Source organism: Macaca thibetana, chromosome 5 (assembly GCF_024542745.1).
Source record: "Macaca thibetana thibetana isolate TM-01 chromosome 5, ASM2454274v1, whole genome shotgun sequence".
Lineage (NCBI taxonomy): Eukaryota > Metazoa > Chordata > Mammalia > Primates > Cercopithecidae > Macaca > Macaca thibetana.
The window spans coordinates 90,583,653-90,610,482 of record NC_065582.1 but is presented as its reverse complement, the minus strand read 5'-3'; the positions used below and the strand labels follow the sequence as shown (position 1 = coordinate 90,610,482).

At 34.2% G+C, this 26,830-nt stretch overlaps 1 protein-coding gene across 7 annotated transcripts in view; it reads left to right on the top strand.

Moving 5' to 3' along the window:
* RAP1GDS1 (Rap1 GTPase-GDP dissociation stimulator 1) overlaps window positions 1-26,830 on the top strand; it is a 171,708-nt gene that overhangs the window by 106,547 nt on the left and 38,331 nt on the right. For 5 of the 7 annotated variants that reach the window (XM_050791345.1, XM_050791346.1, XM_050791344.1 and 2 more), the window contains 2 exons: window positions 6,659-6,805; window positions 19,844-19,972. In XM_050791345.1, the coding sequence (XP_050647302.1) occupies window positions 6,659-6,805; window positions 19,844-19,972 (276 nt within the window). The remainder of the gene's footprint in view (window positions 1-6,658; window positions 6,806-19,843; window positions 19,973-26,830) is intronic. The other 2 variants (XM_050791348.1, XM_050791347.1) reach the window with 1 other exon arrangement.

Sequence of the window (26,830 nt, the reverse complement as noted above, 5' to 3'; positions counted from 1 at the left end):
TCAGGAGTGGGTTATTTAATATCCATGTATTTGCATGGTTTTGAAGGTTCTTTTTGGAATTGATTTCCAATTTTATTTCACTGTGGTCTGAGAGAGTCCTTGATATAATTTCAGTTTTCTTAAATTTACTGTGACTTGTTTTGTGGCCTATCATATGGTCTGTCTTGGAGAATATTCCATGTATTGATGAATAGAATGTATATTCTGCAGTTGTTGTGTGGAAGGTTGTATAAATATATTAAGTTCATTTGATGTACAGTATAGTTTAAGTCCATTGTTTCTTTGTTGACTTTGTCTTGATGACCTGTCTAGTGCTGTCAGTGATGTATTGAAGTCCAATCCCCCCGTGTTATTGTGTTGCTGTCTATATCCTTTCTTAGGTCTAGTAGTAATTGTTTTATGAATCTTGGAGCACCAGTGTTAGGTGCATATATATTTAGGATTGTGATTTTTCCTGTTGGACTAGTCCTTTTATTATATAATGTCCTTTTTTGTTTTTAACTGCTCTTGCTTTAAAGTTTGTTTTGTGTGATATAAGAATAACTATTCCTGCTCACTTTTGGTGTCCATTTTCATGGAATATCTTTTCCTACCCCTTTAAGTTTATATGAGTACTTATGTATTAGGTGAATCTCCTGAAGACAGCAGAAACTTGGTTGGTGAATTCTTACCCATTCTGCCAGTCTGTATGTTTTAAGTGAAGCATTTAGGTCATTTACATTCAATGTTAGTATTGAGATGTGAGGAACTGTTTTATTCATTGTACTGTTTATTGCCTGAATACCTTTGTTTTTTTTTTTTTTGCGTTGTGATGTTGTTATATAGGTCCTATAAGAGTACGCTTTAAGGAAGTTCTGTTGGTGTATTTTGAGTATTTGTTTCAAGACTTAGGGCTCCTTTTAGCAGTTCATGAGTGTTGGCTTGGTAGTGGCAAATTCTCTCAGCATTTGTCTGAAAAAAGCTTGTCTTTCCTTCATTTATGAAGCTTAGTTTCACCGGATACAAAATTCTTGGCTGATAATTGTTTTAAGGAGGCTGAAGATACAACCCCAATCTTGTAGGGTTTCTGCTGAGAAATCTGCTGTTAAGATGATAGGTTTTCCTTTATAGGTTACCTGATGCTTTTGCCTCACAGCTCTTAAGATTCTTTCCTTCATCTTGACTAGATAACCTGATGACTGTGTGCCTATGCAGTGATGTTTTTGCGATAAATTTCCCAGGTGTTCTTTGAGCTTCTTGTATTTGGATGTCTAGATCTCTAGCAAGACTGGGAGAGTTTTCCTAATTATTCCCTCAAATACATTTTCCAAACTTTTAGATTTCTCTTCTTCCTTGGGAACACCAATTACTTTTAGGTTTGGACGTTGAACATAGTCCCAGACTTCTTGGAGGCTTCATTCATTTTTAATTCTTTTTTGTCTTTGCATTGGTCTAACACAAAAGCCTGTCTTCAAGCTCTGAAGTTCTTCGGCTTGTTCGATTCTATTGTTGATACTTTCCAGTGCAGTTTGCATTTCTCTCACTGAGTCCTTGACTTCCAGAAGTTGTGGAATTATGGAAGTGGTTATGCTATTTCACTACTAACCCTTTCATATCCTGTATCATGTTTTTGATTCTTTTAAGTTAGACTTCATTTTTATCTGGTGCCTCCTTGATTTCAGCTTAATAATTGACCTTCTGAATTCTTCTGGCAATTCATAGACCTCATCTTGGTTTGGATCCATTGCTGATGAGCTGGTATGATCTTTTGCATGTGTTATAGAACCTTGTTTTGTCATATTACCAGAACCGTTTTTCTAGTTCCATCTCATTTGGGTAGACTATGTCAAATGATTCAAGTGATTCTCCTGCCTGGAGGGAAGAGCTGGGATTCAAGGGCTACTGTACATATACTTTTGTCCCATGGTGTGCTCCCTTGATGTAGTGTTCTCCTCCTACCCCTAGGAATGGGGCTTCCTAAGAGCTGAACCGTAGTGATTGTTTTTGCTCTTCTGAGTCTAGCCACCCAGCAGAGCTACTCAGCTCCGGGGTGGCACTGGGGAGTGTCCGCAAACTGTGTGATTTTATGATGTGATTCATCTTCAGGTCTTGTAGCCATGGATACCAGCACCTGCCCTGATAGCAGGGGCGTGAAGTGGACTCTGAGAGTCTTCAGTTGGGTTTTTGTTTAGTGTGCTGGTTTTGTGTTGGTTGGCCTCCAGCCAGGAGGTGGCACTTTTAAGAGCACATCAACTGTGGTCCTTTAGGGAGGATGCAAACTTGCTTTAGGGACACCTGGTTAAGTATGGTTTCTTGGGCAGTGGGCAGAGCCATAGAGCTCCTAAGATTATGACCTTTGTCTTCAGCTCCCAGGGTGGGTAGAGAAAGACCACCAGGTGGGAGTCAGGGATAGGTGTGTCTGAGCTCAGCCTCTCCTTGGGTGGGGCTTGCTGCGGCTGCTGTGGGGGATGGGGGTGTGGTTCCCAGCCCAATGAAGTTATATCTCCAGGTGGATTATGGCTGCCTCTGCTGAGCCATACAGGTTGCCACGGAAGTTGGGGAAAACTGGCAGTCATGGGCCTGATCCAGCTCCCACACAGCCCACAATCCTAAAGGCTGGTCTCACTCCCACCATCCCCTAACAGCACTGAGTCTATTTCCAGGCAGCTGATGGCCAGAGCTGAGAACTTACCCAAGTCCATGAGCCTCCATGTTGAGAAAGCAAGCATACTCACAGTTTTTCAGCATTTCAGATAGTCTGCAGTGATGATCCAGTTCCTTCAAAGGGTCTCTCAGCTTTTCTGCTATGTTCCTGCAGTAGTTCTTGGAGCAAAAGTTTGTGTTGTGAGTCTCCATGTCTGATTGGGAGCTGCAAGCTAGTCCTGCCTCTTATCTGCCATCTTCCCAATATCTTGTTCATTTTTTGTTGTGCGTCAAAATATTGTTATTTAAAGTGTATTCTTTATAAGTTTTAGAAATTTCTTTCACTCTCAGTGAATGGATTTGTGACTCTCCATGAGTTTTGATATGGATATGAAAATTGTTATTATACTGTGCCACTTTAAGCCCTGAACCGATTATATATGAAATAGATCTTATCAATCAAATCCTCTGCTTAGTGTACATTTTAGACAGCTATTGTGTGATATAAGTTGGTCTTAATATTTAAGTTACAAATACTCTGTAAAGATTTGTTGGAAAATATACCAAGTTTTCACAAGTGAATCTTTAAAGATAGATTCTCAATTAATGCTAAGAAAGTGCTGTTACCTTGCTTGACTTAATGGCATAAGTAATATACATTTTTAAAAAGTGTGTAGGCCGGGCGTGGTGGCTCACACCTGTAATCCCAGCACTTTGGAAGGCGGAGGCAGGCAGATCACGAGGTCAAGAAATTGAGACCATCCTAGCCAACATGGTGAAACCCCATCTCTACTAAAAATACAAAAATTAGCTGGGGGTTGTGGTGCATGCCTGTAGTCCCAGCTACTTGGGAGGCTGAGGCAGGAGAATCACTTGAACCCCGGAGGCAGAGGTTGCAGTGAGCCGAGATAGTGCTGCTGCACTCCAGCCTGGCGACAGAGCAAGACTCCGTCTCAGAAAGAAAAAAAAAAGAGTGTGCAATGAGGGAACATTGAACTAGACTTAGACTTCCCAAGTTGCAATTCAGAATGCTGATATTTAATCATCACCATTTCTTTAAGCAAATTCTTCTCTCTGCATGTATGTGTGTGTGTCACTCTCACAATCCATCCTCAAGGTGAATAGTAATTTATCAATATCTGTCAAAAGCCCCATTCATTAAAAAATTATTGAGTACCTACTATATACTAGGCATTTACCGTCCACAAGGAGGAAACGTAGTAAAATCCAAAGTTAGGATACACTGTAAGACATGCCACAATAGTTAGATTCAGTGGTTGTATTTTAGGTCTTTTCCTCACCCTTGGTGTACCTGATAATAGTGTTTAACGTGGTAACATTTTTTTTTTCTCATTTGTGAGACATGATAACCATGACACAAATTTTATTGCTGCTTGCTTTTGATTACAGAAGGGTAATGGAAGTGCAGTAACTCTTTAGATTTAAAGCCCTGCTCTTACCTAATGTGAAGAATGATCACACTTGTGCTGGAAACTACTTTGTGTGAAAGATCATCATTAAAGGATTTAATAGGACTTCAAAGAGTGGGCTGCACTTTTTCCAGTGGTTGGATGCTTCATAGTTAAATGAGGAAAATTGAGATGTAAATTATATTTTTAGAAGTGACAGCTCAGGATGCTTCATAGGTTAGCTGTTACTTACGAGAAGAGTGAAAGGTGAGCTTACACTTAGGGATACACAAGTTTGGATAAGGAACCTTTCGAAAATTATTTTTAAGTGAACAATACTCTTGATAATGTAACATGAAGTATAGAGTTAACTATGGAAAACCAATTTATATGGACTTGTGCAATGATAGCTGTTGTATTTAAAAATGATTTGTTATCTAAATACTACTGGAAAAAGTGAGTTGTAAGATACTTCTAAAGATGACTTATGTCACTGGTTTTGCTAAAGGAACATAATATTATCATTTATTCCTTTGAATCTTTAAATCCTGTTAAATATTTTAATAAAATGCTTTTACTTTGTTTCTCAGGCTGATTTGTCCAAAGAAAGAAAAAAGCTGTATAATCATTCCTATAGTGGTGGTTAATATTTTTTGAACCCAGATCACTATTATTGTAATACATGCTTTGCTTTTCTTCTCATATTTGGTAATAACATAATTTCTAGTATAGAGATTGTGTTTATGCCTTGCAAACAATTCTCAGTAACACATGAGTTAAAAAGCTATGTTATAGACAATTCGGAGGAGGGGGGTGGAAGGAAAGGAAGAGATGAAAAGCACTGTGACTCTGAAACATAAATAGGTAATTTGCTTTGAATTGTATTGTGATTTTATTGCTTCAAATTTGTTGAATAAGTTTGTATTGTATACCTTCACATTATTGAAGGTCTGAACATTTAAATTTGTAATCCTAATGTTCAGTTTTCTGAGACATCATCCACATTAAAATTGCCCAGTAATTTAGATAATTTACATCTATGTTATGGAAAACAAAAATTTGGAAATTAGATTTCTAACTGAGATTTGACCAGTGTTCTTGGCTGGTTCCTCTAGCTAGTTACTCTGGCAGTATAGGAATTTTCTGTGATCTGATGAGCTGATTAGCATATGGTCCTGTTTTCTGTCTTTATAACAATACAATAAAACTAAGTGGATAAAACTGTTTTGTTTCATTTTAGTGTGGATTTCCTCAAAATTTTTCAAAATTATGAACATAGTATTTCTGAGATCTTACTATATAATTTGTGTGTGTGTGTGTATATACCATAAGAAATTACATATTTTAAGTTGTATCGTCTAATATGATTCAGCAACAGTAATAAAGATATGACCTAGTTTCAGTTCTTATATTTAGAAAATGAAAATCTTTCAAATTGTAACTAACTTCATAGCTATAATTCCTTTGTGAGTCACTTCTTTTGCTGATCTTTGTTCTACACTTCTGTAGCTGAACAGTACAGTCCACGTGGTAGCTACTAGCCAAATTTAGCTGCTGAGCAGTTTAAATGTGGCTAGTCTGAGTTGAAATGTAACTGTAAGGGTAGAAAACAAACACTTGGATTTTGAAGATATATTGTGAAGATGATAATACAAAATGTTTTGTTAATTTATTGATTTCCATGTCAGAGTGCTATATATTGAATTGAATAAAATATTACTAAAATTAATTTTTCATCTGTTATTTTTTAATGTGGCTATTAGTAAATTTAAATTACACATGTGGCTCACATTTATGGCTCACACATTTCTCTTGGACCTCTTCTAGAGGGCGGTTATATTTTATATAAGGTATCATTTAGAATGACACATATTCTTCTTTTAATTTCTTTTCATTCTTATGTTCAAAAGTTAGAAAGTAGTCTAAAGCTATTTATATGTTCCAACAGTTAAGTGACATCTGTTTTATACAATGTAGATGGACACATAATGGAAGTTATGTTTCACCATCACTTGACCACTTTTTGTAATGTTGAATTATATTGGTGTGCCCTAGAAGAGAGGGAATAAGGAAAAAAGAAACAAATCAAGCTCCTGGACTATAGGAAATGCCATTAACAAAGACCATACTACTAATATTCAGGAATTACATATTATGATTTAGAGTTATACCATATGGTTTTCTTCGATAATAGCTGATTTTGAAAACCAATGGTAAAAAGTTGTATTTAGTGATTTTTCAACCTGAAGGACAAAAACTTATACCAATAGAATATCACTTAGTTTCTATTTTTTTCTCTAACACAGCATTGTCATTTGTGAAAGGAGTGAAAGTTTTCACATCATAAACTTCTAGGACACAGGGAAGTTCTGTTAGTTCCTGTATGATGCCAATGAGAATAATCTTATTTTGCCTAAAAAGTGATTGTCTCTTTTCCCCATCCCACCCCCATTTCCATGTTTATTTCTTTTGTTTTGTTTTTTCTGAAAAGACATATTTAATGTCCTGCCTAGGTTTATTTTCTATTTATTCACAAAATAAAGAATAACACTGTTATGTTTTGTATTTGAAATTGTAAGGTACATTTCTTTTTTCTTTTATTTTTAATTTAACTCTTTGTTTTACAGATGAGGGCAGAAGTGCAGTTGACCAAGCAGGTGGTGCACAGATTGTAATTGACCATTTAAGGTCACTGTGCAGTTTAACAGATCCCGCCAATGAGAAGCTCTTGACTGTCTTTTGTGGCATGCTGATGAACTATAGCAATGAGAATGGTAAACAAAACTGAAAACTTGCTTTATCTCTGGGGGAAAAATTAAAAATTATCTTTACTATAGTGCAAAACAAAAATATTTGAAAAATGATGAACAAATTATTCATAAGTGGCATATAAAATTAATAATTAGCCAACATTAAATTTCATGTTTCAAAAATGTAAAATGGTTAATTTACTAACTGGGACTAATTTTTGAAGGGCTGCCAGTGTTGATCATTATCAAAAACAAAAACTCCACAGCCATATAGTATGATTTAAGCATTCTTACTATGAACATTTTAAAAATAAACAATATTAAAATAGTTTTATGTTCATTATATATATACCAGTAGCTTTAAAATATGAACACTGTTTGCAAAAGTAAAATTATTTTATCTAGATGCTAGGTTTACTTTGAATAATTTTTTAAAACTCTAATAAAATCTGGCTTTAGAAACAAGTTCAGAGCAGTTGCAGAGATCTCATTTTAGAAATTTAATAAATTATTGTAAACAGCAGTTTCTTTTCTCTGTAAAACACTTTTAGACCCTAGCAAAAAGTGACATGTCAATAATTTTCAGACAGCCTATATGGTTAATTAAATGAATATAAATCTGTGATATTAAGACTTCACAATACATTTGTGTCACAGAATATCCATTTGTTTGTTTATCATCTTATATGAATCACTGTGTGGATCAGACATTCAAATTTTGTTATGTTCCTGGTATGTAACACAAATAAGGTCTTTCTGTGGTTTGTTTCATAATGGCATTTTAAGTTGTGATATTTTGGCAGAGACGTATTTTATTTGTATATTAGACATGCAGTATTATTCTTTACTTTCATGTGTTCTAGAAACACATGGCCCTTTTGCCATAATTTTTTTTCCACATTTGATAGTTGTGGGTCCAAAGAAATATTCTCAATAATTAAAAAAAAAGATAAACCCTGACAATAAATGGCTACTGACATTTGGCCCTTGATGTTAGTGATGACAGTGAATGGTAGGGACTGCGGTAAATTGAAGAGCCCTTGTCGTATTGAAAGGGGAAAACCACCACTCTTCTCTAGCCAGTTGTTTCTGTATGACGATTTGGCCAAATACTGCCCAATCTTTTTATTTTGGGGATGGGAGGTGGGGGAGAAAGCTGAAATATCTAACTTGTTACATGACATCTGAGTTTTAAATGTTGGATGGCATATTTTTAATACTATAGAAGCTAAACAGAAAGTACCTTCAGGTCTCATCCTGTCCAAGGGCTTTCAGTTTTAAGTCTTTGAATTAGGATAATAGCGTTTTTATTGATCAAATGGCTTACCTATTACACTTGAGCTAATAATAAATGGTAGTCTTCATAGGATCAGTTACATCTATTTTTCCTGTCTTCTGGTGGAATCAATTTTGAAGAGCAAATGCCCTAAATATAAACATGAGAAACAGAAACGACAGAGCCTGAGAAATCCACAAAATACATACATATTTCCTAAATAATTGAAATTTAACCATAATACACAGGTATCTGAATTGCATTAAGAAATCATTGGTCAGATTTTCATATTGTTTCCTTTGCTTTTAACTACATTTGGGCTTGGACATTTGAGAAAGTAGGAAGAATGCTAAATGGGAAAAGGTTTTAGAAATATAAATGAAAGAAATTTTATGAAGTTATTCCAGTTTTGGAAGTAGTAGAATTAGTCTTGTTATGCATCTAAACTAGCCGTTAGTTCTTTGAGGAAGCTGTTTAAAAAAAAAAACTGTATAGAAGTATGAATATATCAGATGGCTGGTCTTCAAATGCATCACTATTTCCAATCCAAAGCAGTGATTAAGTCCCTGTTATAGTGTATCCCAGTGTGTAGAGAAGTGTTATGATTAACAGCATGTGGAGTGCACAGTCTAACTGTATAATATATATGTGTTTTTTAAAGAGTAGGCTTTTTTCTAGAGCTCAGGCATTCCCAAGAAATAACTTAGAGATTTCAGAAAGCTATATTAACTTTTCTCTGAATATTATTGGACAAATGGTCTTTTTCTTCCATTATTTCAAAAGCTGCAGTTTGAATGCAGCTTTTAAAACTTATCGAATAAAAAAGACATAATCTTGAGTATTTTTAAGAAACAAATGCGAAACTTGTAACTATCATCATCTTTCCTCTACTTCCTTTTTACATTTTGTCTGTCATGAGTGTCTTAGTTTGTGAAGTGATTTCTTTTTCTTCTAATGTGCTTTCACTGAAATTATATCCTTTTTGTTTGTTTGGCATAATTATTAAAGTATCTTTATTGTTATGTCCATTATTTGCTTTCTCTTTTCCTTTAAATTTATGTTTGAAGACTTAACTATTACATCGTCTTTACTGACTTCAGATTGTTTGGTATTGATCATGTGTCCCTAGATAAGTCCCTGAAACAAAAAATAACAGCTTTTTGAAACTCAGGAGGCACTTTCTATTAGCACTAATAAGTGAAGTTTCTGTTTATATGTATTTACTATGTAGAACATCAGTATACAACACTCTGCTAATTTATGAGTAAAATATTTGAGTGACAAATAGCTTTTTCCTGCTGTAGCAGAAAAGCTAACTGTCCTTGGACCCAATAACTTAAGCCTTATCTGTGGTTAGAAAGTTATTGTTCTTTAGCTGTATATATAAAATGTTTTAAATGTGCTGATTAAAAAAAAAGTACTGAGAGTATTCACAAAAATTCACCAACATAGTTTCCCTGAAGAGAATATTTTCAAATTATTTATTAGTCCTAAAATTGAAACTTAGAATGTCTTGATTCAGATGCTTCCTGTTCATACAGTAAAACTCAGAACATATCTACTTTTTAAAGCCATTAAATAGGGAATAAAACAAGTTTCCTGAACGCATGCAAGTCATTATATGTTATGAAAATACTCAGTAAAGTCATTTTTGTACCATTTGCTAAAGCTGTATATGATTCATAATTTATCAGTTTCAAAAGTTTTAAACTAGCTCAAGACTCTACACTTTCAAGCTATGAGCTAGATATCTACTTTTGTTTCCCTATTGGTGAAGCAGTTAAAACTTAATACTCAGGTAAGTGTAGAATAATCTGAATAGCAAAAGTTATAATTGCTTAGCCAAAGACTTGTATCAATAATATTGTATAAATAAAATAATATTTAAATAACACAAATAAAACTTTCTTTCATAAAAATCATTTAAATTCATACATTTTGGAAAAAATTATACATGTTTTTCATGTGGCGAAAAAGCACTCTTTGATTCTGTGGCTCATGAAAATAGCCTGAATATTTGACAATTATGGCTATAGAAAAGCATGTTGACAATTTGACGTTCAGTTTGAGGGAATGTGTTGAACTTGCTATTTTTTTTCTTCATTTAATTACAACTTTAGTTACTGTGTAAACCAAAGAACTCAAACCTTTAATTGTAGGTATTTTAACCTCATTAGTTTCTTAACTTATCTGTTTCCTAGCTTTGGTTACCCAATGCCAAATCATTACAGTAATGACTGAAAATTTTGTTCAGTCATCCAGCTGTTTTCAAATATAACACTGTTTTAGCACATAGGATTTTGGAAAATATTCATTGATGGACTTTTCTGGATACTTATTATTGTCTAAAATTTTCATTAGCAAATTCAATACTTGGAAGAAAAACATGTTATTGGAATGCATTTGCTTCATTAAGTAAGTTAGAAGCATTACAAACTCTTTCCCACTGTATTAGTTGATGCTCCTTATCTACATATGGTACACGGTGGCAGCAGAAAGGGGCATTGAAAACACACTGGTAGTAACAAGTACCAGATCTGTAATTAAAAATTTCGCATCCACAACTTGTTGAGTCTGCATACACTTGAATTAATTGCACCTTTGAATAGAAACAAACCAGGGATCTAAAGCAAAGTGCTAAAGACCAAAACACCACCTTGTTGAGGAATCTATTGGTAGTCACCATTGTTGTACGTAGACGTAATTAATCAATAAATATCTCATGGAAAGTGTAATTGAGGGTTTAACTCTTTCTCTTAGTATAGTTGTGCTAGAGATACAGAGAGAAGGAAAATTCTTTTATAACTCTAAAGAAAGTGGTAAACGATAAACATTAAACACTAAAGTTACTTATTTTACATAAGCTATGCCATAAGAGAGAAAAGTAGAGGCAACTGAAAGATGCCATCAGGAAAGGAAAAAGTATCTTCTAAAATTATTAACATATGCAGTTTATGGCTTCTTCATCTGACCTATATTTTATATATACATGTATGATATGTGTATATATGATTTCTACAAATAGAGCCGATTTTTCTAATATTTTAATTACTCCTCATTATTGAAAAACTAATTTCTCTTTTTTTGTAGTTGCTGAAATCTCTCTGAGATACCTACATGGTAATTCTTATATTTATTTGCTGCATAGGCTGATGATAACTAAGCTATGGTTGAAGGGAGGCCATGTATGTAATTTAGGAAATGTAACACCTGTGGTATATTATTGAAGCATGACAATTGAATTTAAATATTAGGCTCATTGTTTAAATTCACTTGTTTAAAAAAGGCCTGTATTTCTTCTCCCCATATTAAAGATTGTTTAATGTGTAATTAACCTTAGCTGCTACTTTCATTTCAGTCAATAGCAACAATTTCTTAGTTCGTGATTAAAAACTAAAAAGCTTGTTGGCCTGAGCTGCATGTTTATCCTTATCTTTCAGTATTACAATACTTTATTACAGGTGAAAAAGAGCATTTCCTAGATGTTAGATGTTTAGAAAAATGATTGGCTTTGCATGAGTGAAGAACTATTTTTAAAGTTTACTTACTATGGTTACAAGCTAATTAATAATGTATATATTTCCTAAATAGTAAAATATTTTTGCCTTACTCTAAGGAAAAAGAACAAAACAAAATTTAAAAGGTAAAATTGTATATTTGCAATTTATTCTTTTGTATCTTATTTAAAGTTTTACTCTCTCAGAGATCCTTGTTCTGATACTGTCTTTTTTTCTTAATGAGACTAATTTTCCATCATACTACCTTACATGTATTTTCTGGGGTTTTTTTCCCCCTCTATTTATGAAGGCATGGGAGACGTACATTTAAGTTCACATCTTTTGAAGCCCAGTTTGTCACTTTATACTCCAGTGAGCTAAATGAAGTGTGTTGAAGACTTACTGGACAGCTGAAAAGTACTTAGGCTTTTTTATTCTTTCTTTATTATACTGATGTTGTTCTTTATTTACTGTTGTTCTCTTTTTTAAAAATTTCTGAATTTTTGCTGTTTGTCCAACAGCTTTCTAGTCAGTTTGCTGAAGCAGGTTGCTTTCATAAAGTTCTACCACAAGTGTTATTTTAAACAAATTGTTTCACTAAGGAGTAGAGCAGTTAGTTATTCTGGTGCCTCTTGCTAATTCAACCTATTAAATTTGACCAATTAGACCAGGTTAGCTTTTAGTGATAATCTTCCTAGACTATTACTGTAATAATGCTGTTACTTAATGAACAGTCTGAGAGCTTGATTTTCAGTAGAGGTGTATCAAATGCACATTTTGGTCTAATTCCACATGGTCAAGTATTGGCGTTTATATTCAGCTTCATCTATTAGAGAATGAACTTATGAATGTAAGAAGCTGAAATTTTATCAGAAAAATAAATTATTATAGTCTTTTTGTAATTTTAGTAGCCTAATACTTAAAATTTGACATTATATTATTACAAGAATAATACTTTCTCAGCATTGTTAGCTTCTAGATTGCTCCTGCAATTATGATAGTACATTTAATATCATAATACCACATAGATGCCCACTTAGCTGAGGGCAGTGAAGGGGCAAAATATGTTTGGAGTTCCCCATTCTTTAATATGGTTTTCTCATTTTTATTTGCTTTATGTCTGGATTGAAGATTAATCATAGCCGTTATCAAGTATTATTTTCAAGATTTTTCTCATTGTGAAAATTTGAAGTGGAAAAGTTGGTTTTCTGATTTTGATTTCATCCTTACAGGATGTATATCACCATTAATTATTGGTGCATTTTAATATAATAATATACATTTACGTTTCAACTGATAGAATTTCAACATATAAAGCATATAGGCAAATTTTCTCTTTACATGAAATGCTTACCTATATTTAAAACTAAATATTCAGATAGTAACAAATCTGAAAGACCAGCTCTTTACTGTAAGTGTTCCTATACTAGTTGAAATATGATGATATGAGGCACATAATCATTGATCATGCACAAAGTTTTAGGTTCCATAAATGGTGTTGAAGTAAGCATTGAGCTGTTTGGCCTTCCAAAAGCTGAGGCTAAAATCAGAGGTAAATAATAGATTAGAGCCAAATATCTGTATTTGCATGTCTAATTTAGGCCACTTACAAATTCCATTCAGAGAGGTGCTGAAACCAGAAAAGCATCATGTACAAATTAACTTTTATAAAGATTATTAATCCTGTTTTAACTATAAGTGAAATCCAACTAACACTGAACTGCCTATATTGTTTTATTTACCAAAAAAGTTTTTAAGTCCTACTTGAAAAACTAAAAAGTGAAATGCTTTTGGATATGCAGATGTATCTTGTTAACAGAATTTGTGCCTTGCAAATAACTTCTGTGCAATTTTAAACTGTAAAATCCAAATTATAATAATGCCCCTTGTTAACTAGAAAAGATTTTTTTTTAAGCTAATATATTCTTTTGTAAAAGAAGGGATTTCTATGTTTTTAAGCATATGTTTGCAAGATACACATGTTGGGATATAAATTAATTTGACATTAGCTTAATTTGCTGTACCAAAATTCAAGCTTAAATTTATACTTACTGTAGATGTGATCTTTATCTCAGCAGTGTTGTATGAAAGCAGAGACTGGATTGGTTTCTCTAAATAAATGCTGCTTAAGCAACAGCTGGCAGTAGTCCTCTTTAAAAAAAAAAGACCACATTTAACTTAAAAGACCAGTTTTTTTCTGAGATGAAAGCGTAGAGTTTTCTTTAATCAGAATAAACATATCTATAGAATTTTTTTTGTAGCAGGATTCATTGTCACAAAAGTTGATCTGTAGCAAATAATTAACCTGGAGTAAATACAGGGAAAAATTATCTACTAGATTAGGGCATAATCACTCTAGTTGTCATTGTATTGAGAACAGTAAATGAGTAAGTTTCTTAATAATAAAATATTTTTACTATCTCTCATGATTTTTGCTTTGGCATTTTTTTGTTGTTGCTTCTGTTTTACATCAATCTCATGCATATAATTTTGCCATTTATATTTAAAACTTTTACAAAAGGGAAATTTTGCCATGTAGAGACAATTTTTATTTTCAGAACCCAGAAAGAACTTTAGAACTACCTTTTCTAGTTTTTTATTGTTAGCATCTAGGAAGAAATGTATAAATGTATTGTTTTAAACCTCCAATATTGTCAATATCAGTGAATCTTGACTTTTTTTTTTTTTTTTTGAAATTTCTATGTATCATTGAAATGTATAATAGGGCTTAAATTAAAGCGATAATCTGGGTGCAAAACACATGCATGTTTGACATAAAGAAGGCTTTAAAATAATTGAATTTTAAACACATATAAATAATCTAGTTTTATATCCTCCTTTAGAATAAAATTCTCCACTTTATAAACATTTGAGTATATAAAGTTTTTAACTACTAATCATCCCCTTGGTAGCCACATTTAAGTCAGTTTACTTTTCAGTGTTAGAACTAAAACTCGCTTGAACTTGAAGCTCTACTTCACTATTGTATCGTTTCCAATTTTTAATTTTCATATCCTTTTTTGGAAATACAGATAAGTCATTAAGTCAAAGGTAGTTTTCTTCAGTCTTTATTATGCCCAAATCATTTTTAGCCAATTTGTATTAGAACTTTTCATCAAGAGTTTTATTTGCTTCCTTCACTGTTTCAACTATGCTCAACTCATTTGACTGTAGATGGGATTTTTAATGCAAGCCTGTAAATGGCAATATCATATCATTATACTGTGAATAATATATCTACGTACTAATGTAGAGACTGTATTTTGAATTGTGTTGTCTAGTTTTGACAATTTCATTCTTAAGTTCTGTTTACCAAAAAGCTTAATAATCTTACAATATTGTCTATCTGTAAGAGCCCTAGGAACAAGGTAAACCTGTTATAATCTTCTTAAGAAACTTATTTTTAGTAACTTCAGTTGAGCTACTGGAATTCTCAGCATACTTTTCTGGACCTATAATCTAGTTATACCAATGTTTTAAACATTAAACTTAAAACTCAGGGGGGAAAAGGTTCCTCAACTTGAGATCTTCTCTCCAGATCTCCATTCTTTGGAGTTTCCATGAGTGTGACCTGAAGAACTTGGAACCATTGAAATTCAAATGTAGGTAGGTAAGTGTTCACACCAGCGCATGCGTTGATTGCCTTATATCTCTTTGTATATGCATCTGTATTGCACCCCCTCAGTGCCTTTCTTCCTCTTCCTTCCCATAGATCATGTAGGGCCTGTGTCATTTTGATATTATGTAATTTTGTAAATCTGTATTTGGTCAGTATTTGTCTGTGATGTGTGTCAGGAGCAGTCAAAACAGAGTCTTCAGACATTTATGACATTGTGCTGTCTAAAGACTGTCTTTCACACATAAGTGTTTGCTATGTATGGGCCTGGGTTACATTTTTGTGAATTGCTGTGTTTGTTGAGCTCTGATAACATTCCCCTGGAGTTGCTGATATTCACTGAGGGAGGCAGAAGTCATAGTCTTGCAATTGCTTCACTTAGTCTCCCTAATGTATCTAGAGAACAAAAACTATTTCTGGTTCTAAGAATTTCTTCCTGTTTGTCTTTCACTTAAAAGTCATACTCTTGATAACATTCTTGATATCATGGATGTCAGCTATTATCCTCTGAAAAACATTTGCAAGCTTTCTTTGGGCAATAAACAAAAAAGATGATCAAATGAATCATTTATTTCTGTCAATAAGAATATCAACTTATCGTACACAAACAGGACCCCTGCTTAATCTTTTCAAAAAACAACTGCCACCACCTACTGAATTGTAATATCTACATAGTAACTGAAACAGGTAGACTCAATCTGGAATAATCTCTTAGGCTTAAATAGAGTTTCTACTCAAATAAGCAAGATGAGATGTTAGGAGCTTTATTAGTGTAATTTCTCTGAAAATATCAGAGTGCCAAAATCTAGGATTCCTACTAAGCTTTTATCTTATTTTTTTCCTGTTGTCACTTCTGCTAAGCACATCATTGAACTTCAGAATATTTTCCATGTTTCCCACCCACCTCCCAATCTCTTATAAAAATTAGGTAGTCCTGGCAGGCGCGGTGGCTCACACCTGTAATCCCATCACTTTGGGAGGCTGAGGCGGGTGGATCACCTGAGGACAGGAGTTTGAGACCAGCCTGTCCAACATGGTGAAACCCTGTCTCTACTAAAAATACAAAAATTAGCTAGGCGTGGTGGCAGGCGCCTGTAATCCCAGCTACTCGGGAGGCTGAGGCAAGAGAATTGCTTGACCCTGGGAGGCAGAGGTTGCAGTGAGCTGAGATCACGCTACTGCACTCCAGCCTGAGTGACAGAGCAAGACTTGGGCTCAAAAAAACTGTTTTAAAAATTAGGTAGTCCTTTGACAGTGGTTCTTAAATTTTTGTTCTTATGATTTTAGATGTCTAAATGTTATAGAAGACCTATAAGACTTTTGTTTATGTATTTGGGTTATATCTGTCAATATTTACTGAATTAGAAACTTAAATCGAGAAAGTATTTTAAATTATTTAGTATTTCATTTTAAAATAACAAACCCATTGTGTGTGAACAGAAATAACATTTTTATGAAAAATATTTTCCCAAAAAAATTGCTGCAAAGAGTAGCAGTTTGTTTTACTATCTGTAATGGTGAAGAAAACAATGGCTACGGCCAGGCATAGTGGCTCATGCCTGTAATCCCAGCACTTTGGGAGGCCGAGGCGGGCAGATCACGAGGTCAGGAGATCGAGACCATCCTGGCTAACACGGTGAAACCCCGTCTACCAAAAATACAAAAAAAAGTTAGCTGAGCATGGTGGCAGGCGCCTGTAGTGCCAGCTACTCCGGAGGGTGAGGCAGGAGAACAGCATGAACCTGGGAGGCGGAGCTTGCAGTGAGCCGAGATCATGCCACTGCACTCCAGCCTGGGCCACAGAGTGAAACTCCATCTCAAAAAAAGTAAAGAAGACAATGGCTATTAATACAATTTGGTGCCACTGCTGGTGTTCATGCTAAAGTGCCAGCAGTTTTACCTACCATTGCTTTCGAACCATTGGTACCAATGTCAACACAGTGGCAAGAGCAAATAAAATCTTGGCATTTTTATGAAAATAGCTTTGATTGTGTGATCCTCTGAAAGGGTTCCAGGGACACTTTGAGAACCATATTCTAGGATGCCTCTTTGTCCATAAAATGGAAATTTATATCAAGCTGTTTCTGTTAAAAGTGTTGTTTTTTTTTTTTCTCTCCTCCTCTGGGCCTTCATTATACAAGTAGAATGGCAGGCCTGCAGTCAGTGTGAACAAATTTTAGAATTATTTGAGTATGATGATTGTTTTAGTTAGCATCATAGAAGTAGATATAAAAGAGAGCACCCAGTTGGTCCACAATGAGTTCATCCAATTGGATGGCTATATATTTTTCTCTTTTGTGTGGTATGTGTGTTATATGTGAGGATATAATGAATTTGGCTCCTGGGTAGTTATAAAACACATTTTCGTGAAGCAACATGATTTTCATGAATTATGGCAGTACCTACAATGTGCCATTTGGCTATGCTAACTTTTTCTCCCAGTCTGCCACAATTTCAAATATTACTGCTTCAATTTGTATGCCAAAGATTGTATTAAGCACTATAACATTTCTTGACTTTTCATCCCTCTTTTACCTGGAACCAAAATTTGTAACATTGTAAAAGCAGTCCAAAAAAGTGATAGATATGCCAAGTTAGCAGAACATGAAGAGCATTATCTTCTAAGTGGTATTCTTCTGTTATCTTCTTCATAAAATGTGTTATTCCTCTGATGTCCCTGGACTGTTGGATTTTTTATGGTTCATACCAACAGAACTGAGGGGGTGTGTGATGCTTACATATATGCAGACATACAGTGGAGTTTGACTCACATTCAATGCATGCGCTAGTGCTCACGCTTACATACCCGAAATTTAATGATTCATCAGCTCTGCAGTATTTGACAAAGTAATCAAAATGAATACATTTATAAATAAAAATACTGCTAAAGAACAAGGATCTGCAGAGGTGACCCTCTAATAAAGAGCCCTATCTACTGGTAAGTAACCTAAATAATTTCTAACTTGGAAAGCTCCTTGGTGCATGATTATTACAAATACTATAACCATAATGCAACTATTCTACCAATGTAATATAGATATAACACTATTGTTTAAGTATTTTACCTTTAACTGTTCTAAATTATTAATTACTAAATTGCATATTCAGAAAAAAAATTTAACATCAAAAGTATAAATACAGATTACTTAGTTGAGTATATTTTAATTCTTATCTCCTTTTAGAGTTCGTAACTTCATTACAAAATTTGAAATTGTTTTATTAGAGTATTTGAACTCCAAACATAAACTCCCATTTTTTCCATGTTTATTTTTTATTCTTATTTTGGTAAGAGGCCCATTTCTATTATAGATGGGCTTCCACAACCAAACCAGATAATTATCTGTAATTAGCCAGTCATCAGTTTTCAGGGACAATAAGCCTCTGTTGACCATCTCTCATACTTCACTCTAAAAGCAGGAATAATTAACAACAAAGACCACCAGGCAGTGATGAACTGGCATATAAGATAGCTCAACTCTGTATGTTCTTTTCTGAAAATCACCCACCTACTTCCTTATCTATAGATTAAGAACTATAAAGAGTAATAATAAAAAAAAAAAAATAGCAGGCCAACCCTGCCAAGGGATTGGAGCTATGAGGAACATGTGTTTTTGTAAGAAAGAGTTTTGTCTTTAGATTGCAAAGAGATAACTTAAAAGAATTTGGGAAAAATTATTAGCTTGAAAATGGCATATCATTTTAAAGAGAAAAAAATTTTGAAAGAGCGTTTCTGTATCTTTGGATGAACCAGTTGTGGACAGTTATAGTGTTTTGCATAAACATATGAATTTTTGTATTTCTTTCTTAGCTTATTCTAAAAGGCAGTACTTTTGGTTTTCATTTTGGTTCATTTACCTTCAGCTTTGCTACAGGTATTCTATTATTGCCATGAAGAACCCTTGTGGAAATCCAAGGCATGTTTAGTAGTCAATTAGTTTCTTAGAGTCAATTAGTTTCTTAGAAAATGAAGGCAAACAATGATGACAAGGCCATGTTAACCTCATTCTCTTCACCTCTCTAAGCCAAACTTTCCTCTCTCTCACTGAGATGATCTGTCACTATAATTAAAAAAAACTTTAAAAAGAAAAATATTTTAGGTAACTTTTTTTTTTTTCTGGTATATCTCTTCCTAGCAGTCATCAGGAATGCTCTGGTTGCAAATATTCAGAACCAGTCATTTTTGTGTATTTATTATATACTTTTAATTTTGTATTATGAAAAGTGTTTTTAAAGGATTCTAAGATTTTTTTCTTTCTTGGTCTTTATTAAACTTGCTACTTTTCTCATGCTTTTCATATTCTGTGATTTCCTGTAATGCAAATGTTACTCTAACTTTTTCACTCAAAAATTAGTGGTAATGTTTGTTTATACTTATTAAAGGCCTGCTTTTTAATGGTGTAAGACCCCGTTTAAAAAACTAATGATTTGATAGTCTTCAAACTATTTTTATTTCTAAATGCCTTTTGGTTATTCAAAGGATTCAAAACTAAACTCTTCTGAACTAATGTTTAAAATGTTCAAGACAATCATGTGAATGGACTTCATTTTCTATTACTGTAATTTAAATAACTTTGAGTTTCCAGTAGGGAAAATAAGAGTTGTTTTCTTCTTATAATGTTCATTTGGCATGTCAACACTTTCTTTTCTGTTGTTGTTGTTTTTTGTTTTTACAGATTCACTTCAAGCTCAGCTTATCAATATGGGTGTTATTCCTACCTTAGTGAAATTACTGGGCATCCACTGCCAAAATGCAGCTCTTACAGAAATGTGTCTTGTTGCATTTGGTAATTTAGCAGAACTTGGTAAGTCTTAGTCATGAACCACAAATGTAATTAACTTATTCATGTGCTTACAATAAATTTTTCTTTAGATATTAAGAAGCTAGAAATCCACTTAGATTGTATTAATTTTTTGAAGCATTTGAGATATTTGTGTCAATATTTTAAAAAGTAAGTCCAATTAGATCTTATGATTGCATTGTTTATAATGAGAGCTATTTTGTTTCGCTAATAATTTTATGTATTAGTGTTTAAAGCTTACACTGTACATTATGTAATAGAGTTGAATATTTAAAATTGTCTCCACATGGCTTTAATATTTTTACATGAGGGATGGCAATTGTATGTCCGTGGGTAAAGATAAGATTGAAGTGTGTTGCTTAGTGGCTCATGCCTATAGTTCCAGCACTTTGGAAGGCCAAGGTGGATGGATTGCTTGAGCTCAGGAATTCAAGACCAGCCTGGGCCCATCTTTACAAAAAAATACAAAAATTAGCTCGGTGTGGTGGCTTGTGCCAGTAGTTCTGGCTACTCAGGAGACTGAAGCAGGAGGATTGCTTGAGCCCAGGAGGCAGAGGTTGCAGTGATCCGAGATCACACCACTGCACTCCAGCCTGGGCAGCAGAGCCAGACCCTGTCCCAAGAAAAAAAAAGAAATTTATTACATTTCATATAAATTGCATGCTTCTCAGGTAAAGAGGAATCTAACAGACTAAGGTTCTTCATCCTCTTTTCATAAAATCTCAAAACATGACAGAGGACTTTTTTCTATGAATGTATGTGTTACAGTATTAGAAAACAAAATCTGTGGAAGCCTTGAAATTCAGAAGGCAAACAGAACCAGACCAATGATGGAAACACATCCTAGTCATAACACAGAGGAGGATGATGGCCTCAGTACCTCCATCTCTTTTCATTTTTCTCTTTGTTATGGATTACCATTTCTTTCTTCTTCCCCCTGCCCCCCGCTTCTTATCTTCCTTCACAACTCTAGGTCTGAATCTACTCCACAATCATGTTAATAATAAATTATTATGGGCATAGTGAAATGAAATGGTGTTTTGTCATAGCTAAATACAGTAGTTACAACAAGCAAATATATCAATTCTGTTACGTACCACATTTTATAAATAAAAGCACAAAGTCACTAATCTTGGTTTTTCTAACTGAAAGCTCATCTTGATTTTAATATTTTACTTTTGCTTTGTCTTCCAGCAAAGGGAATAGAAATTATTTATTAAAGATATTTAGTAAAAGTCGTTCTTACTTAGTGGGTCAATCCTAGTATTTGTGAATGTTTCTCATTTTCTCTCTTCATCTGTTTTTTCTTTTTTATGCTAGCCTAATTAACACATTTTTTCTGTCATCCAAGTGAGACCAAGAATAAAAGAACATTCATTTAGTATTTGACAAAGTTATTCTTTTTTGTGATTAAAATGGAATGTAGGAGTTTGTGTTCAGTATGGTTGGCAGAAATAAAACAGAAATTGTGTTATAATCCCATACTGATAGTGTAACAGAAACATGATTGGTTCAAATCTTTCTTCATTTGCCTTTGGTTTTATGAAAATCAAAGAGTGCAGGTCCTTCGCTGTTACATTTTAATGTGAGTAGTTTCTAGAACAGCACTGTCCAATACAGTAGCTACCAGCCGTGTGGCTTAATGGGCATTGAAATATGAAGTCTCAATTGAGATGTGTTCAGTATAAAATACACAATCGATTTCAAAGACTATGAAAAATACAAAATATCTCACCAATATTTCATATGTTGATTGCATGTTGACATGATAATTTGAATATATTGGGTGGAATAAAATATTAAAATGTTTAACCTTTTTAGCACATCTTACTAGAAAATCTAAAATTATATATATGGTTTCATTTTTGGCTCTCATTATATTTATGTTGGACAGTGGTGCTGTAGAAAATGAACTGCAACAGAGTCATCCTTCACCCTGTTAAGGCCCCTCCCTTTTGAAGTTTTAGGAGAGTACATGGAAGAAAGCAAAGATTAATGAAATTTATCTCACCTAACTTTAAGGGAAAAGTCAGTACCAAGTAAGGAAATTACAATAATCCTTGGATAGGTTGTGCTGAATACGAACTTACGTAATTGTAGTTGTTTGCTGAGGAGTATTTCATCTCTTTTATGGTTTTGTGTCTAAATCTTATAAATGCTTCAACATCAGGAACTGTGCAGAAATCCTGCTTGACCTCGTGAGAAGAGAGTTGTTGTTTGTTACCCAAAACAGTCATCGTCCACCTCTCAAATGAGAGTCAAGGAAAAGTATTAGTCATTATTACCTCCTCTTGTGAAAAGAATGTAACAAGAACTGTGGCAGTGGAAGAGCGTGGGCTTTGAGTTTAGTCATAGGAGTTACAGGAGTCTTAAAACTTTAAAAAACTTATTCCATGTAGTACGTCCATATAAGGAGTCTTATATTTTACAGTAAAAGAAGATCTTGGATCTGTATCAAACCTTACTCAGCTTTACAGCACCCCTATGAAGTAACTTGGGCCTAATCCTTATAGTTAACCCAACCCTGTGATTTATTTAGTAATACTAATTTAGGATCATACATACAGTTGAGAGCTTCTTTGAGAAGAAAATTCATTTAAGTTATGAACACATGAATATCGAAGTATTTTAGAGTTCTAAGACAACTTACATATTTGAACCCCAAATACTTCAATATGTAAATATTGGTATAACTCTTGCTCTGTTTAAGACATTATAATAATATAAATACAAAATATTAACATTTCTCCAAAAATGCCTTGCATAAACCCAGATTCCAAATTGCTCACGTTAGGGCAATAGTTTTCAAACTTTTTGACTATGGCCCGTAAGAAGAAATACATCTTCATATCACCACTTACTGTATTACCTGAAACTAAACAATACTTATTATCCTTAACATATTCAGTGTACTCGTCCTAAACTGATCACATGACTTGTTAGTGGATCTCTGTCTGGCATTTGAAAAAAACAGCATTATAGGATTTCTATTAGTCATAAATCATTTGGAAAGCAGTTTTTTGTATTAGAGAAAAATAATTCTTGATGTACATTCTTTTTAAAAGAGAACTTGAATTCTCACACAAAGCATCTTTAAGTGATAGTTCAAATAGTTTCATGTCTGATTTTAGTGTCCATAGTTATTTTTACTATGTACATAATAGGCTTAGCTTGTCTTACAAGTTTAATCAAAACGTTTGGTTGTTTTTTGTTTGTTTGTTTGTTTGTTTTTGGAGACAGAGTCTCACTCTGTTGCCCAGGCTGGAGTGCAGTGGCGAGATCTCGACTCACTGCAAGCTCTGCCTCCCAGGTTCACGCCATTCTCCTGCCTCAGCCTCCCGAGTAGCTGGGACTACAGGTACCCGCCACCACGCCTGGATAATTTTTTTGTATTTTTAGTAGAGACGGGGTTTCACTGTGGTCTCGATTTCCTGACCTCGGCCTCCCAAAGTGCTGGGATTACAGGCGTGAGCCACTGCGCCCAGCCTCAACTTTTAAAGTAATTAGGCAATTAAAAATTTTAATGGATATAACAAATTCTCAGTGATTATCTTTGCTTTGCTGAGTATTTATAAAAGTTTTTCTTAGATAATAAATATATACTTGCTAACTGATGTTTTAAAGTTTCCATAATGTATACCATGCCAGCCTGTGCTTTCTCACTAAGCAGTGTTTTTACTGAGCCCTGTGAACTCTAGAGATACCTGCAAAAGTATTGTTGGAAGAGTCAAAGGCGGGGAATGGTTTAATATTTAATTCAATCATTTTATCCTTTGGGAAAAACGTGAAAGGTTTTTCAAAAGCTAAAACCCCAGAAATAAGCAGAAGTATTTGCCCTGTAACTGTTGGTCAACTCTGTTAACCAACCCTTTTTAAACATAAATACTCTTTAGGATAGCCAAAGTTATCAACCGTCCACCTCTTATACTTTCCAGTCTTACACTTCTTTTGGGTATCTCAGTGGATAGTGCTTGGCACATATTATTAAATGGATAATAATATGAATGACCAGATCAATACTGTGATATCAGCGACATTTGGGAAATGGGAGTGTATTAATCCGTTTGCACTACCGTAAAGGAATGCCCAAGACTAGGTAATTTATAAAGAAAAGAGGTTTAATTGGCTCATGGTTCTGCAGGGTGTACACTAAGTGTGGTGCCTGCATCTGCTTCTGGTGAGGGACTCAAGAAGCTTGTAATCATGGCAGAAGGTGAAGGGGGAGCAGGCGTGTCACATGGTGAGGCAGGGAGCGAGAGAGAGAAAGGGGAGGTCACAGACTCTTAAACAGCCAGATCTCACATGAACTAACTCACTTATCACCAAGGGGATGGTACTAACCATTCATGAGGGACCTGCCCCCATGATCTAATTACCTACTACCTGGCCTCACCTCCAATATTGGAAATTACATTTCAACATGAGATTTGGAAGGGACGAACAGCCAAACCATATCAGGGAGTTTTAATTGACCAGATAAATAAATAAGGAAAAATAATTTGAGGATAAAAGCAGAGCACTGTATACTGAGAGAGCCCTGACCTGGTAGGAGAGATAAGAGGTAAGTAAAGAGTTGCAAAGACAACCTTGTTTACCTTGCTGATTTCTCTAGTATACCGGGAAAACATGCTATTGAAAAACTGCTTCCAAACACTTTGATACGAGTTGCTGTGTTAAAATACCAGGTTTGTTTGAGAGGCTGCATAGACCACCTCTATTCAGCCTAGTCTCCCCCAATCTATGTTAAAAGATAATTATGCACCCAATTTAGGTTCATACTCTAATTTCAGTGGTTACTGCCCTACACCCCATTTGAAGGAAGAAAGGATAAAAGAAAAATAAGTTTATCTAAGACTTCTGAAGTTTATATCATGAGTCTGTTATGCCCATGTAATAACTAGGCTATATACATCGACACGTGGAACATGTATGCCCCAGAATAATGTTTCCCCTTTCAGAGTGAGCTTTCTTGCCTGTTAACAAGTACTGTATTTTTATTGACTCATGTAAATATCAAGTGTTTAAAATTCATGTCACATACTTCTGAATATGACATATTACTAAATGCTACAGTTACTTTTTGTCAATGTTTTTAATAAAAGTGTTAAATAAATTTGTGTACTTTTGCTGACTAGTGATGAAATGTAGCAGCTTAAAGATGAAATGGAAATAATTTAACAAGTGCAGTCTATTTCGGAGTTGGGACAGAAAGGAAAATACAGCTCTGCTTTATTAAGCTTCATAAATTTTATAGGATTAAAGATGTTTTCATTTTTTCCATAATAATGAAAAAAGATTGTTTTCCTCCTGATTGTTATTTATGCACACATAATGTTAAAGAGAAATTGGCCTTTAACCCAACACTCTTTAATATAACCATGGAATTTTTTTTGTTCTCTTCAAGTCCCAATTAATGTGTGTACATAATTTTTTATACTTAAAAATCTTAGCATGAATATGGTTTTAAAGTATGCATTCTTATTTAACATGGAATAAACAGAATGAGACTTCGCCTCTTTTAAAATTTTAGTTGGAAACTAACTAAAACTCTACGGTAAAGAGATTTCTTCTTAAAGGCTTAAGACCTCAAGGATTGGGAGCCCAAGGCAGGAAGACTGATTGCAGCAGGAGTTTCAAGACCAACCTGCACAATATAGTGAGACCTCCCCCCTACCCATTCTCTAAAAACAAAAAGCAAACAAACAAGAACAACCTCAAGGAAAGGGAATAACAAAGAAAAGCAGGAGAGAGGATTGTGCAAGAACATCTTGGGACCTGGGAAGAAAGGCAATAACTTACATAGCAAACCTTTGACATCTAAATCCTGGATAAGAAACCAAGAAACCCAGTTTGCATTTCACAATCTTCAAAGAGCTTGGGATTTGGTGGCATCAAGATTTCTAGACCCTCTTTCCCCTTCACACCTTGTGATGACTACCCCTTGCCTATGCAAGGAGAATACTATGCTTCTTGTCAGGATAGAAGAAAAAGAGGGTTTCTTGATGGGGGATATCACACTAAATTGAAGTAAAAGGTACCACAGTACCAATCTATAAACAGGTTAAGTGAAATCTGAATGCTGAGAACCACAGTTTTATTGCCCGATTTGTCTCCCAGAACATAGACTTAAAGTTCTTTATATTGTGGGTTCTCTACAAAAGGCCAGCAGATTACCCTATAGGGAATCTTGCAGTCAATAAGACTACTCATACTCATAGCTCATAATCAGTTTTTTTTTTATTTTATTATTATTTTTTTAGTTCCTAACTTCTTCAATGGCAGACAGCTCAAGAGGTGAGGGCAACTTCTAAGATGGGAGATAGAGAAAAGCAACAGTACACTATTCTTAAGGAGAAAGAAAAGTGCTTGAGCATTAAGAACAGTTGCTAAAATGAAAGACAAAAACTGGAGAAATATTTGTAAAAGTAAAGCAAAAAAAAAAAAAAAAGAGAAAAAATATAAGAGGATCAGACCAAGAGTATTAGAAAAGTTAACAGGAGGAAACTGCCAAATAACTCAAGTATCACAGAATTGAAATACAAAATTTCCTACATTGCAAGTATCTGTCAAATAAATGTCCTAGTGAACGAAAATACACCCAGACCATAGCACATCAATGTGAACTTTTACAATGCTGAGGACAGAACATCTTACAAGCTTCTAGAGAGGATGGGGGAAGTAAAGTTGAATGCAAAACATAATTCTGTGGAGAAGCTTCTAGAGAGGATGAGGGAAGTAAAGTTGAATGAAAAAGATCATGATTCCGTGGACATATGTCTCAAAACAACATTGGCAGCCAGAAGAAAATGCAATATTGCCTTCAAAAGTTTTAGGGAAGCCAGATCAATTAGGCAAGAAAGA